The sequence below is a fragment of the Phoxinus phoxinus genome, assembly GCF_949152265.1.
Source record: "Phoxinus phoxinus genome assembly, chromosome: 5".
Lineage (NCBI taxonomy): Eukaryota > Metazoa > Chordata > Actinopteri > Cypriniformes > Leuciscidae > Phoxinus > Phoxinus phoxinus.
In genome coordinates, this window is record NC_136880.1 from 35,465,532 (window position 1) to 35,478,299 (window position 12,768).

A 12,768-nucleotide genomic window follows, 5' to 3' on the forward strand; every position below is an offset into this window, starting at 1 on the left:
GCAAAAAGCATCTTTCCCCATTGATGGCCATTCATAAATATTCTGTCTGAATACTTTTTTGTGTATTTGACAGATTTTTATTTTTTTTGCAAGCAATTTATAAATTACAAATATTTTAATTATAGCAGATATTTTACTAGCATCCTCTTAAAAGAGTGAAATAGACACATATTTGTCCCTGTATGGCTCAGGATATCATTAGTGAATGATTTGAGTCAATGGGACAGATTTACTAACTGTATGCACCAGCACAAACCCTTTACAATTTACTGGCATTTACGCCATTATTTAACTCCCAAAAAAAGCATTTCTTAAACCAGACGCTAATTTGCTCTGCTCTAATAGAGTTGGTCACTCTCATCGACGTTGTTATGGGATTGCGCTCTCACACTAATTTACCCTGTTTAGTAATTATGGCCTAATGTGCGTTAATATTGGAATGTTAATGATCAAAAAAGCACCCGTTTTCACTGATTGCGATTTTTTTTACTGAAATTTTATTTCACATTATGAGATTTTAATATGCTCGAATAAAGCTAATTTACTACAAATGTGTTTTTGTTGTTTTGTTTTTAATCCCATCTGCTGTTCAGGAAAGAGTTTTTTTCATTATGATTGAATAGTAAATTGTCCACGCACAAGTGTGAGTACCTCACAGTAACCTCTAGTAGACCTCTAGATGATGCTGTCTCTGCATGCAGACAAACACACACATATGGACATAAACATAATAAATGAACATTAAAGAGATGGCAGAAATCATGAGAATAACACAAGTGAAATCACGAGTATCACTGAAATCATAAAAACGCAGAAATCATGATAATGACAAACATAAAGTTAAGCAAACTAAAGTAATACATAAATACTAAGATGTTCAACTGAAATGTTATGTGAGAGATGTAGTGTGTGTGTATGGATACCTGAAGCATGGCAGAGAGATCACAGTCTCGTAGAATCTCCATGTGGCGATGAGGTCGTCTCTGACGGGGTTGGTGGAGTAGTATCTCCATGCAGCCTGAAAACAATAATAAATATTGAACGTTAAGCAAATGTGCTGTCGAGGAATGAGCTTAAAAGCGGTAAACTTACTGCTAATGTTAGTTTATAGTCAAGTGTTGTTGGCATGTTTCTGGTTACCTGTATTAGTGAAGCTGCAGGATGTCTGCGTTTCTCAAAGTGTTTCTGCCTGTGCTGTTCCTGAACTTTCAGAGCCAGTCCAGAACCAAGAATACCCTACACACATAACCAGATATACTTAGGCTATTCTTGAAATATACTACTATCACACTGAACCAAGAAACAGTTTCCATGTTTGTTTGTTTTTTAAACACAAACCAAATGATTTTAGGTTCCTACAGCGCAAAACATACAGTGAGAGCAGTGTCGTGAGCAGAGCCTTTAGTGAATCTTAATAGTGAATCAGCTTACAACTTACAGTACTTACAATTTTAGCGTACACTTCTTGTGTACATTTCACTTCCCATAAATCCTGATGTACTTGTTACATCATAAGAAGGATGGCGTCTACGCTAATATTAGTCTCTCTGTTTATCCCGAGGTTTACCGCAGTACGCCAGATCTGTCGTATCCGGATCTGATGAAGGACCTGCGCCTGGACACGACGACAACGCAGTGTCAACTAGTCTCTCCCCTGTGAAGGCCTCCCTCCCTTTACCTCTGTACAGATAAAACGTTGTCGGGATAATTCCGGTTCACGTGGCGATAAAAAAAATCTGTATTATAAATTTTTCAAGGTTTGTACCTTGGAACTTATTTCATGGTTTGCGTTCTCGAGACATCAGGCACTGTTTTGTGTAAATGAGCGGCCGGATCGCATTAAGGGTTTTCTGTTAGAACGGTGTTGTGTTGGCGTCCCCTAAGTTAATAACTAAAGATCGTTGCAACGGAAGTGAATCAATCAAAACTAACTTTAGCTGTACAATAACTTTATTATCACTGTAAAGCTGTTTTGAAACAATCTATATTGTTAAAAGCGCTATATAAATGAAGGTGACTTGCCTTGACTTGTGTGTTGCACGTAGGTCTTGTATAATTTACTGATTGGTTTTTCACATGACAATGCATAGTTAAAGATACACATAACACCGTATCCTACCAGGTGCGGCACAACACATGATAAGATGTATCTTTTCCATGTTAATCAGAGTTTTTGTCTAAACCAGCCACGACGGCGATATGCGTCGATTCTATTTAAGAAACGGTTTCATTTTTCTGCGACGTCACGGCTGGAACACAACGCAAATGATGACAATGATAATCTCAGCCACTGTTTATGTGCCTTATATAATATTACAACCATCTAATGTGAGTTTAAACATCCTTAGTGTGCCATTTACAGCCATACTGAAAGCAACAATGGATAATTCACCTCAGATTTTGAAAATAAATAAAACCAAACAAGAAAGCTTAAACTGTCAACTGAATTCTATTGTATTCTATGACAAAGATTGTTTCAGTAACTCAGAATGTATTTTTAATAATGTTAAAATGGTGTAATATTTATGATTTACTTATCCATTTTGGTGGGGAGTGCAGCGCGCTTGCAGAGAGAGCCCGCCCACACGCTCTTCTGATTGGCTGTGATTTTTTGATTGATTTTGTTGCATTTCGTAGTTGTGTCGCATCTAATGTGGACAGACAAATTGCTTGTCGCTAGAATCTTATCACATCGCGTCTGGTTAGGACACAGTGTAATGAGTTTTGTCAGTAATATTTTACATATAAATGTTTTTTTATGTATATGTATTATATATAATGAATGAATAAATTAAATATAATAAAAACATTTGTTCGTTTAGTATTGTTGTTTAATATATAGTTTTAGGCCAGTTCATGGATTACATGTATGCTATAATTAAAAAGTGTAAACACACAATTAAAAAAAAAAAAAAATTCAGTTGAATTACTCTCAAATTGACAGGAATCGTTAAGGAAGATGAATCAGAACCGAAAAGTATTATAGTCTAAAGATGCGGTCACATTTACTGTTACTCTGCAAAATTTTGAGGGCTGAATTCTGTGTGAGCAGCGCTTCATACATCTCTTCACGTGATATTTCGAGATGATGTTATATTATAAGTTATATTGTAACTTGCATAAGGCCCTGTTTACACCTGGTATTAAGATGCGTTTTGGTTGATTGGATCACAAGTGGACGACACTAAATGCAGGTGTAAACAGGGTCTAAAACGTTTTGAGATTGTTCACTTGTGACCACTTCCAGAGGTATTTGAAAACGTATTCAACCGGATTAATTTCGTAGTGTAAACGATTATGTGGTCGAATGAGTTCGAACAGCCGTAAAGACCGTCTACTCTCCTCCTACTGACCTAATGCGTAAACATTATGGGAAGTGAGCTAGCCAGACGGGATTTATACTTTGTCGGCTGAAGACCCAAGTTTGGTTTGAAGACGAAAAATGTACCAAGCACAATGTTCTCTCACCATTCCTGATATTTAACACGCATTCACAGCGTTCGGCTGGCTTTACAGCTGTCAGAACAAAAACGACAGCAGCTCTGTATGTTTTTCCGTCGTCTCCGGATGGGTTTTTATGTAAATTGCAAGTACTTATTTTGTCCATTAGATCGAAAGATCTGAAAAAACATACATTTACCCACCCATAGATCCTCCCTTCGAAGAAATCAGGACGGAAGTGGTCGAAAGTGGACAAAAGAGACAGATTAAAACACCATGTATTGTGTCTCCCTCGTCTCCTTGTTATCCGATCGACCGAAACGCATCTTAATACCAGGTGTAAACAGGGCCATGGTGTAAAGTTTGAGCTGTACTCACGGCTGGAAGAGCAAAGAACGACACACCGATAAGAGCGAAGGTCCCGGCCAATAGACGTCCTGCCCACGTCTTTGGGGTCTTGTCACCGTAACCAATGGTTGTCAAGGTGATCTGACACAGAAGTGAAATCATATATCATCAGTGCGATTAAGGCTAGCATGGCTAAGAGGCTATCAAGGTACTTGAGTTGTAAAACCATTAAAAAGGGAGTATTAATGGAGCTTTTGTTAACGTCAGGAAAGGAGCTGCTATAAAACCATCACAATCAGTGGTACTAATGGAACTGATGTAAAACCCTCACGAATGGTAGTGTTAATGGAGATGCTGTTAAAGGAATTGCCTTACATTAAAAAAAAAAAACTTTTGACCTTGTAACCCACGGTGGTTCTGTTTCTAATGAATCGACATGGAGGAAAGCTTTTATACATGTTTACCATAGCAGATAAAATCACTGAATAGGTGCATAAAAATGTCAAGAGTAAGCATGTTTTGTATACAGTTTTCATACATTCACTCTTCAAAAAAAGTAATGCAGGTTTCGTACAAACTTTAAAGTGGCCATCATTGGCATTGTATGACTTTTTTTTTTTTTTAAGTTGTGTTACAAGAATTTATTTTGATTTCAATTCATATTCATTTTTACTTCTGGCGCTTTTCCACTGCATGGTACGGCTCGGTTCGGCTCGACTCGGCGCGGAACGGTTCGGCTCGCTTCGCTTTTCCACTGTGTGGTACGACTCGACTCGGTACGGCACGGTTCGGTTCGCTTTAGCTCGGTTGCTTTTCCACTGCAGTTAGTACCGCTTCAAAGTGGGTGGGACTGATCGTTAATAGTTGTAGGTCCGGTGGAAGCCGTGTGCGGCTAAGAGCTGTGCTACTTCCGCTCCTCTGCAACCAACAAGAGGAACGTCTGCACCTCGTCCACTGACCACGATTCAGCCATTTCTTGTTTGATTTTTTTTTTTACTTTTTTGTCAAGTAAATACTCTAAAAACAGGTGCTACCGCGTTGGCTGTTGTTGTCTGGCTATTTAAATCTAGCGGGTTTAGTGTCTCGTGTCGTAAATACAATGACGCTGAAGTGACGATTCTGTCTGACCAATCAGTGATCTGCAGTGTTTTCACGTCACATTTAGTATCGGTACGGTACGCTCGGAACCTCAACAGAGGTGGTACCATTTAAAGCGAGCCGAAGCGAGCCGTACCGTACCGTACCATGCAGTGGAAATGCGCCATAAGTGAGCCGTACCGAACCGAGCCGTACCGTACCATGCAGTGGAAAAGCGCCAAAGCGTGCCGTGCCGTGCCGTACCGAACCGTACCATACCGTACCATGCAGTGGAAAAGCACCAAAGCGTGCCGTGCCGTACCGAACCGTACCATGCAGTGGAAAAGCGCCATTCCTTCCACAGGGCATGGCAGTGTGAGCATTTAATTCACATTCGCGACTATAATTTGTAAGTAGTTAACCCACCACTGTTTAGGAGTAAAGGTCCTTGCACACTGAGAACGAAATGTTCGCATGCGTTTTTTCGTATCCATCGTTCGGTGGCTCTGAATTGTCAAAACACCATTCAAATGCTTGTTACGGATGCGAAAAACTTCGATAGACCGGGGAATCGAACCCGTTCCGAATTTTTTTATGACGGACGAAAATTTCGGAGGCAGTGTGCAAGCGTGATTGACATAACGTGAGGTCGTATTTATTTTTCAACATGCAAAAATTTCGGACGCGAATGTCGGACTCAGTGTGTGCAAGGACCTTAAGTGTGCAAATAAAAAGTAGATCTCCAATCTTTCTTTTTTTTACTTTAAGGTCATAAAAATCTCAAATATCATAAATGCTATAACAAAAGTCTCAATAATCAGTTAAATCTTAAATAATTTTGCTTATAAAGGACTTCTTGTATCACTTTATTAAGGAAAAACAAATTATTTGATACATTTTCATTGTGCCGCTACATTTCTTCATGCGCTCCTAAATGTTTCAAATCAGGAGCACATGTGCTCCTTTAGAAGAACTGTTACAATTCATATTCTGCATTCTGTTTGCTATCAGAAATTGAAAATTAATTTGAGAGGCATTCTCAATTCTTAATTCTCAAAAAGTTATGAATGCATGCGAGTGCCGTGTGTAATTCTCACCAGTCCCCACCAGAGGGCATCTGCATAGGTGTCAAAGTCCTGCGTGACTGGCGTCGGGGAGGGGCCATCGATGTCTGTTAGCTCGGCGGTGACGTCATCCTTCTCAACCAGGTACACCAGGAAGGAAGCCAGGATCAATGACAGGAAGCCGATGTACCACGCTGTGATCAGCTCCTGACCACACACACAAGCCAGGAAACACACACACTTGTATTGTCTGCGGTACTGAGATCAAACTTCACAAGACACTGATATGCGATTGTTTGTGCTTACGTATATACTTTGTATGTGTGTGTGTATTGCAGACTATAGCAGTTTCGAGAGATGAGTGTGTGTACTTCGCATTGTTGTGTGTATATTGCCGACTCCATCGGTTTATATGAGTGCGCTTGACATGATTTAAACAAGCAGGACATGCTCTTAGATGTTGATTAAGGGGTACGTCCTGTTTGTGTACATCACGTCAAGCGTGCGGATACCTTGCTGTGTGTGTATATTGCAGATCCCAGCAGTTTCCAGGTGCCTCCACGACGGTCCATTCGTAGCATCCGAAGGATCTGCAGGAAGCGCAGACTGCGCAGCGACGTGGCCAACACATTTCCCTGGTTACGTACGGCAACCACCGGCACCGAAGCGATCAGCACAAAGATATCTGAGAACATAGAGAGTACCCATAGTGCACAGGGGGATACACAAGTCTCTTAAGGCTGCTTTTATTTGATCAAAAATACAGTAAAATCAATAATACTGTGAAATAGTATTAGAGTTTGAAATAAAGGCTTTCTACTTTAATATATTTAAAAATGTTATTTAGTCCTGTGATGGACTCCAGTCTTCAGTATCACATGATCCAACAGAAATGATTCGAATATGCTGATTTGCTGCTCAAGAAACATGTCTTATTATTATCAATGTTGAAAAAAGTTGCGCTGCCTAATATTTTTGTGGAAACTGTGATACTTTTTTTCAAGATTCTTTGATTAATAGAAAGTTCAAAAGAACAGCATTTATTTGAAACAGAAATCTTTCGTAACATCATTAATGTCCTTACTGTCATTTTTGATCAATTTAATGTGTCTTTGCTGAATGAAAGTATTAAATTATTATATAAACGTTTGTATGTACGTTCCTACATTTGTGTGTGTTTCAATGTTAATTTGGGTCAGTGTGTTTATCTCACCCAGGACACACAGCGGTTTGCGGGCGAATTTGAGCCGTCCTCTCCAGCCCTTATATCGACAGCAGCAGCCGGCGGCCCATATCCTCAATGCAAACTCACCCCCAAAAATAAAGATTGTAAATGTCTCCTACAGGCGAGAGAAACATTCAGTCTTTTCCCTCTCAACTATTCAGTCTCACACACTCAAGCTGGAGTGGACTGACCATGAACAAAAAACACACACTCACCAGAATCACCAGCCAGTGAGCCGAATCTTCCTCGTGCTCTTTGAACGTTGTTAAAATAGACAGAATCAGACATCCCAAAACAATCAGAAACCTAGAGGTTAAGAAAACAGAGAGTGAGCGTGACCTTTGACCAAAAGATTAAACACACACACTCTTGATTTACTGTCACTTTAAATAAAATGGTTAAAAAGCACAAATATATATATTCATGTATAAAAAAAACTGGGATGAGGATCCTTTTTAGTTGCCATGGATACCTAAGCTGAGTCATGATATAATAATTTTTTCCGGGAAAGACCAGCAACCTTTAGATATAAACTTTCATGATATCATTTTACCAGCAGAGGGGGCTGGTGAATGTACTGCACTGCATTAGGAGAGAGAGAGAGAGAGAGAGAGAGAGAGAGAGAGAGAGAGAGAGAGAGAGAGAGAGAGAGAGAGAGAGAGAGAGAGAGAGAGAGAGAGAGAGAGAGAGAGATGTATTGGATATGTCCCACCACACACACTTGCACAACAATCCTATTACCAGATGCTGAGCTGGTAAGATTTACAAGCTTAATTTTTTACGACAGGTAATCAGAAACCTGGTGCTACTGTATACTGTATGGGATTCTCCTTCAATTTCCTTTCCTGAATTTCAAGCCATACAATGACACACGCTGTGCTTGTTTATCTGGGTATTTAATTACGAGTCTTAGGCCCAAATGTGAGTATTTAATTCGAATCTTAAAATTATGCCATAATTTACTCACCATCATGTCTTTGGAAATCTATGTGGTTTAATGCTCCAAAAAGGACAAGGTGCATCATAATAAATATGGCATTCTAGAGTATTCTAGAGCCAGCAGCCATATCACCATGTAGCCCAAGACTGGTTGCCCACTGAAGCTAAGCAGGGCTGAGCCTGGTTAGTACCTGGATGGGAGACCTCCTGGGAAAACGTCTCGGTTACGTATGTAACCCTCGTTCCCTGAGTACAGGGAACGGAGACGTACGTCGGGTTCCCCTGACGAATTGGGATCACGCTAGGGAGCCTATTACCTTCGAGAACTAAACAAAAAGCCAATGAACATTGGCATGCAACATTTGCATTCCGCGGACCCGCCCGTCAGCGCGGGTATAAAAGCCGGAAGTAAACATTGCATCATCGCTTTTCGCTGAGGAGCCGAAGTAACGGACCCCTGCGAAGGTGCAGCCACATGGCAAAGGGACGTACGTCTCCGTTCCCTGTACTCAGGGAACGAGGGTTACATACGTAACCGAGACGTTCCCTTTCGTCCAGGGAACTCCGACGTACGTCGGGTTCCCCTGACGAATTGGGATCCCTAATAAAACGCCATGGTGCTGGCCCCTTCCAGTGCCCAGCTAAGCCGCCCTACAGCAGTTTTTTCAATAAATTTCGGGGGCTGCTAGGAATCCACTGCTGTTCCGCAAGACCCACTCAGAGGACATTGGATAACACTGGGAAGCGTGCCTCAACCCCCGGGGGAGGGGAGGCACACTACGGAAAACCAGGATGCCTGATCTGGCCTGGAAAACTCATATGAATTCACATAGTGAACATATGGAGTCCCTGAGATGGTCCCAACCATTGGAATTGGGAGCGCATACAACAAGGACGACGGCGCGAGTCCGTCGGGGAAGACACGGCTGGACTGCACGTGGCAAAAACCGGTACACAAGACCACTGAACACCCAGTCTGCTACGACTCTAGCTAGAGGAGCAAACCTGGCGCCGGGCGGTCCGCTACGCCGGGCGCCGGGGGGGTGATGGAGGAGCTCAACGAGGTTACCACTTAGGGGCCAGCGGAGCGGAAGAGACGCACTTATCTGATTACAGAGTGGCGCAGCAAGCCGACACAACCTATTCCCTCGACCCACTGGACGAAGCCAGAACCCGGGAGGAAACCGGTTCCACACGGAGGTTATAGAACCTAGCAAACGTGTTAGGTGTCGCCCAGCCCCCAGCTCTACAAATGTCTGTCAGCGAGGCGCCTTGAGCCAACGCCCAAGAAGCGGCAACCCCTCTAGTTGAGTGAGCGCGCAACCTGGGGGGACAAGGCTCACCCTGAGCCTCATAGGCTCGGGTGATGGCATCCACTATCCAGTGGGCTAACCTCTGCTTGGAGACGGCCTTCCCCTTCTGCCGGCCTCCGTAACAGACAAGGAGCTGGTCTGAGGTCCTGAAGCTTTGCGTTCTGTCAACGTAACACCGCAAGGAGCGGACGGGACAGAGAAAAGCTAGGGCTGGGTCTGCCTCCTCCTGGGGCAGCGCTTGCAGGTTCACTACCTGATCTCTAAACGGAGTGGTAGGAACCTTGGGCACATATCCGGGGCGGGGTCTCAGTGTTACATGGGACAGGCCCGGCCCGAACTCTAGGCACGATTCGTCGACCGAAAATGCTTGCAGATCCCCGACCCTTTTAAAAGAAGCCAATGCTAACAGGAGCGCTGTCTTAATAGACAGGATATCAAGCTCTACTGTCAGCAAAGGCTCAAAGGGAGGACTCTGGAGAGCTCTCAGTACCAGAGTCAAGTCCCAAGGGGGTACAGAGTGTACAGGGCGAGGAGGGTTCAACCTCCTAGCACCCTTCAGGAATCTGATGACCAGGTCGTGCTTTCCCACCGACTTATCGTCAACTGCATCGTGATGCGCCGCAATGGCAGCGACATACACTTTGAGGGTTGAAGGGGACAGCCTACGCTCCAACCCATCTTGCAGGAAAGAAAGCACAACGCCGATCGGGCAAGTTCGGGGGTCCTCCTGACGGGAGGAGCACCAAGCGACGAACAGGTTCCACTTCAACGCATAGAGGCGCCTCGTAGAGGGGGCTCTAGCGGAAGCGATAGTGTCTACCACTGCCTGTGGCAGCCCACTCAGAACCTCCGCGTCCCGTCCAGGGACCAGACATGGAGTTTCCAGAGGTCTGGACGCGGGTGCCGTAGAGTGCCCCGTCTCTGAGAAAGTAGATCCTTCCTCAGAGGAATCGGCCAAGGAGGGGCTGTCGAGAGGAGCATGAGTTCTGGGAACCAAGTCCTGGTGGGCCAGTAGGGCGCCACTAGCAAGACCTGCTGCTCTTCCTCCCTGACCTTGCACAGAGTCTGCGCAAGAAGGCTCACTGGGGGGAACGCATATTTGCGTAGGCCCCGGGGCCAGCTGTGAGCCAGGGCGTCCGTGCCGAGGGTCCCCTCGGACAGGGAGTAAAACCACTGGCAATGGGTCGTGTCCGGAGAGGCGAACAGGTCGACCTGTGCCGCTCCGAAGACACTCCAAATCAGCTGGACCGCCTGGGGATGGAGTCGCCACTCTCCGGGCAGGGGGGTGAACCGTGAAAGCTCGTCGGCCACACGGTTGAGAGCCCCCGGCACGTAAGCGGCATGAAGCGACCTCAGATGCTTCTGACTCCATAGGAGGAGGTGGGAGGCGAGTCGCGACATACGACGGGAGCGTAGACCACCTTGACGGTTGATGTACGCAACGGTCGCAGTGCTGTCCGTACGGACCAGTACGTGCTTGTGTCTGAGAACCCCTACGAGGCGACACAGAGCTAGGCGTACTGCTTGCAACTCCAGGCAGTTGATGTGCCAATGCAGCTGGGGCCCCGTCCACAGACCCGAGACTGCATGCCCTTTGTACGTGGCCCCCCACCCCGTGGCCGAGGCATCTGTGAAAACCACAGCATGCCTGGAAACCTGGATCAGGGGCACTCCAGCCCGAAGGAACGCAGGGTCCGACCACGGGGAGAAGGTTTGGCGGCAGTGCGGGGTCACTTGGACCCGGAACGTACCACTCTGCCACGCCCACCTCGGGACTCGATCGTGAAGCCAGCGCTGTAGCGGTCTCATATGTAACAGGCCGAGCGGTGTAATTGCCGCTGCGGCCGCCATATGCCCCAGGAGCCTCTGAAATTGTTTCAGTGGAACCGCTGTCCTGCCTCGAAAAGACCTGAGGCAGGTGAGCACTGACTGGACGCGCTCCTCTGTGAGGCGCGCAGTCTGGGCGACCGAGTCCAGCTCCATACCGAGATAAGAGATCCTCTGCGTGGGGCAGAGTTTGCTCTTGTCCCAGTTGACCTGAAGACCCAACTGACTGAGATGCCGGAGCACCATGTCCCTGTGTTCGCACAGAACATCCCGAGAGTGAGCTATAATGAGCCAGTCGTCGAGGTAATTGAGGATGCGAACGCCTTGCTCTCTCATGGGAGCAATGGCCGCCTCCGCGACTTTCGTGAAGACACGGGGGGACAGGGCCAGCCCGAAGGGTAGGACTCTGTACTGATACGCTCGACCCTCGAACGCAAACCGCAGGAACGGTCTGTGTCGAGGAAGTATCGAGACGTGAAAGTAAGCGTCCTTCAGGCCGATTGCTGCAAACCAATCCCGGGGACGGATGCATTCGAAAATGCGCTTCTGCGTGAGCATCTTGAAGGGGAGTTTGTGCAGGGCCCGATTCAAGGAACGCAGGTCCAGGATCGGTCGTAACCCACCGCTTTTCTTGGGTACAATGAAGTAGGGGCTGTAAAACCCGGACCTCATCTCGGCAGGAGGGACCGGCTCGATCGCGTCCTTCGCCAGCAGGACATCGATCTCTTTCCGCAGGACAGGGGCATCCTCTGACCGCACACGGGTGAAGAGAATGCCCCTGTACCTGGGAGGCCGGCGGGCAAACTGAATTGCGTAGCCGAGCCGAATGGTGCGGAGGATCCACCGGGACGGAGCTGGAAGCGCTAGCCAGGCCTCCAGGAACCGAGCGAGTAGACCCACCCGGACCACCGGCGTACCCGCGGGGGGGCAGCAGGGCGGGGGACAGGGACCCGGCTCCAGCGACGACGTGGCGACCGCGAGCGGGGTCTGGGCGCAGGTACTGACACCTACCTGTCCACTCCGGGGGGCAGACGGCAGAGAGGGTTCTTCGTGTACCCTCTGCTGCGGGCCGCCCCATGGCGAGGGGAGGGGGAGAGACGAGGAACGAGGCCCTGACTCCTCGCAACCCCGTCTCTGCACCTCCGTGGCCAGCCGCAGGCCGGGGCGACGCGGAGGGTTCCGCGAGGCCGCTACCCGCAGGCTGGGGAGAGGGGAGCGGGGGCCGTGTCGCACTGAGACGACACGGGCCGCCGCTGCGACCCTCTGGCACGGGGGAGACTGCGTGCCCGACAGTCTCGGCCGTGGATGACCTGGAAAAGGATGCGGAAACTGCTCTTTTATTGATAAAGTGGGTACCACTGACTGTGTCAGTGGCGGAACAAAAATAAACCAAGGATTCTCCACCCGGCCCTCCCCCGGGGGAAGGAGGCGAATAGGGACCGCCTCCCGCAGAGCAGCAGCATCCGTTTCCAGGTCGCCCGTCTCAGGAACGACGTCCACCTCTCTTCTTCCTGGAAGGTGCAGGTGGCGTCGG

At 46.8% G+C, this 12,768-nt stretch overlaps 1 protein-coding gene across 1 annotated transcript in view; it reads right to left on the reverse strand.

Annotated features, from left to right (window-relative positions):
- The window catches only part of kcnq3 (potassium voltage-gated channel, KQT-like subfamily, member 3), a 53,188-nt gene that overhangs the window by 15,373 nt on the left and 25,047 nt on the right, over positions 1-12,768 (reverse strand). Inside the window, exons 3-9 of the mRNA XM_079613601.1 lie at positions 7,371-7,461; positions 7,144-7,270; positions 6,443-6,615; positions 5,964-6,137; positions 3,820-3,930; positions 1,141-1,236; positions 924-1,018 (exon numbers count right to left, since the gene is read on the reverse strand). Of these exons, the coding sequence (XP_079469727.1) occupies positions 924-1,018; positions 1,141-1,236; positions 3,820-3,930; positions 5,964-6,137; positions 6,443-6,615; positions 7,144-7,270; positions 7,371-7,461 (867 nt within the window). The remainder of the gene's footprint in view (positions 1-923; positions 1,019-1,140; positions 1,237-3,819; positions 3,931-5,963; positions 6,138-6,442; positions 6,616-7,143; positions 7,271-7,370; positions 7,462-12,768) is intronic.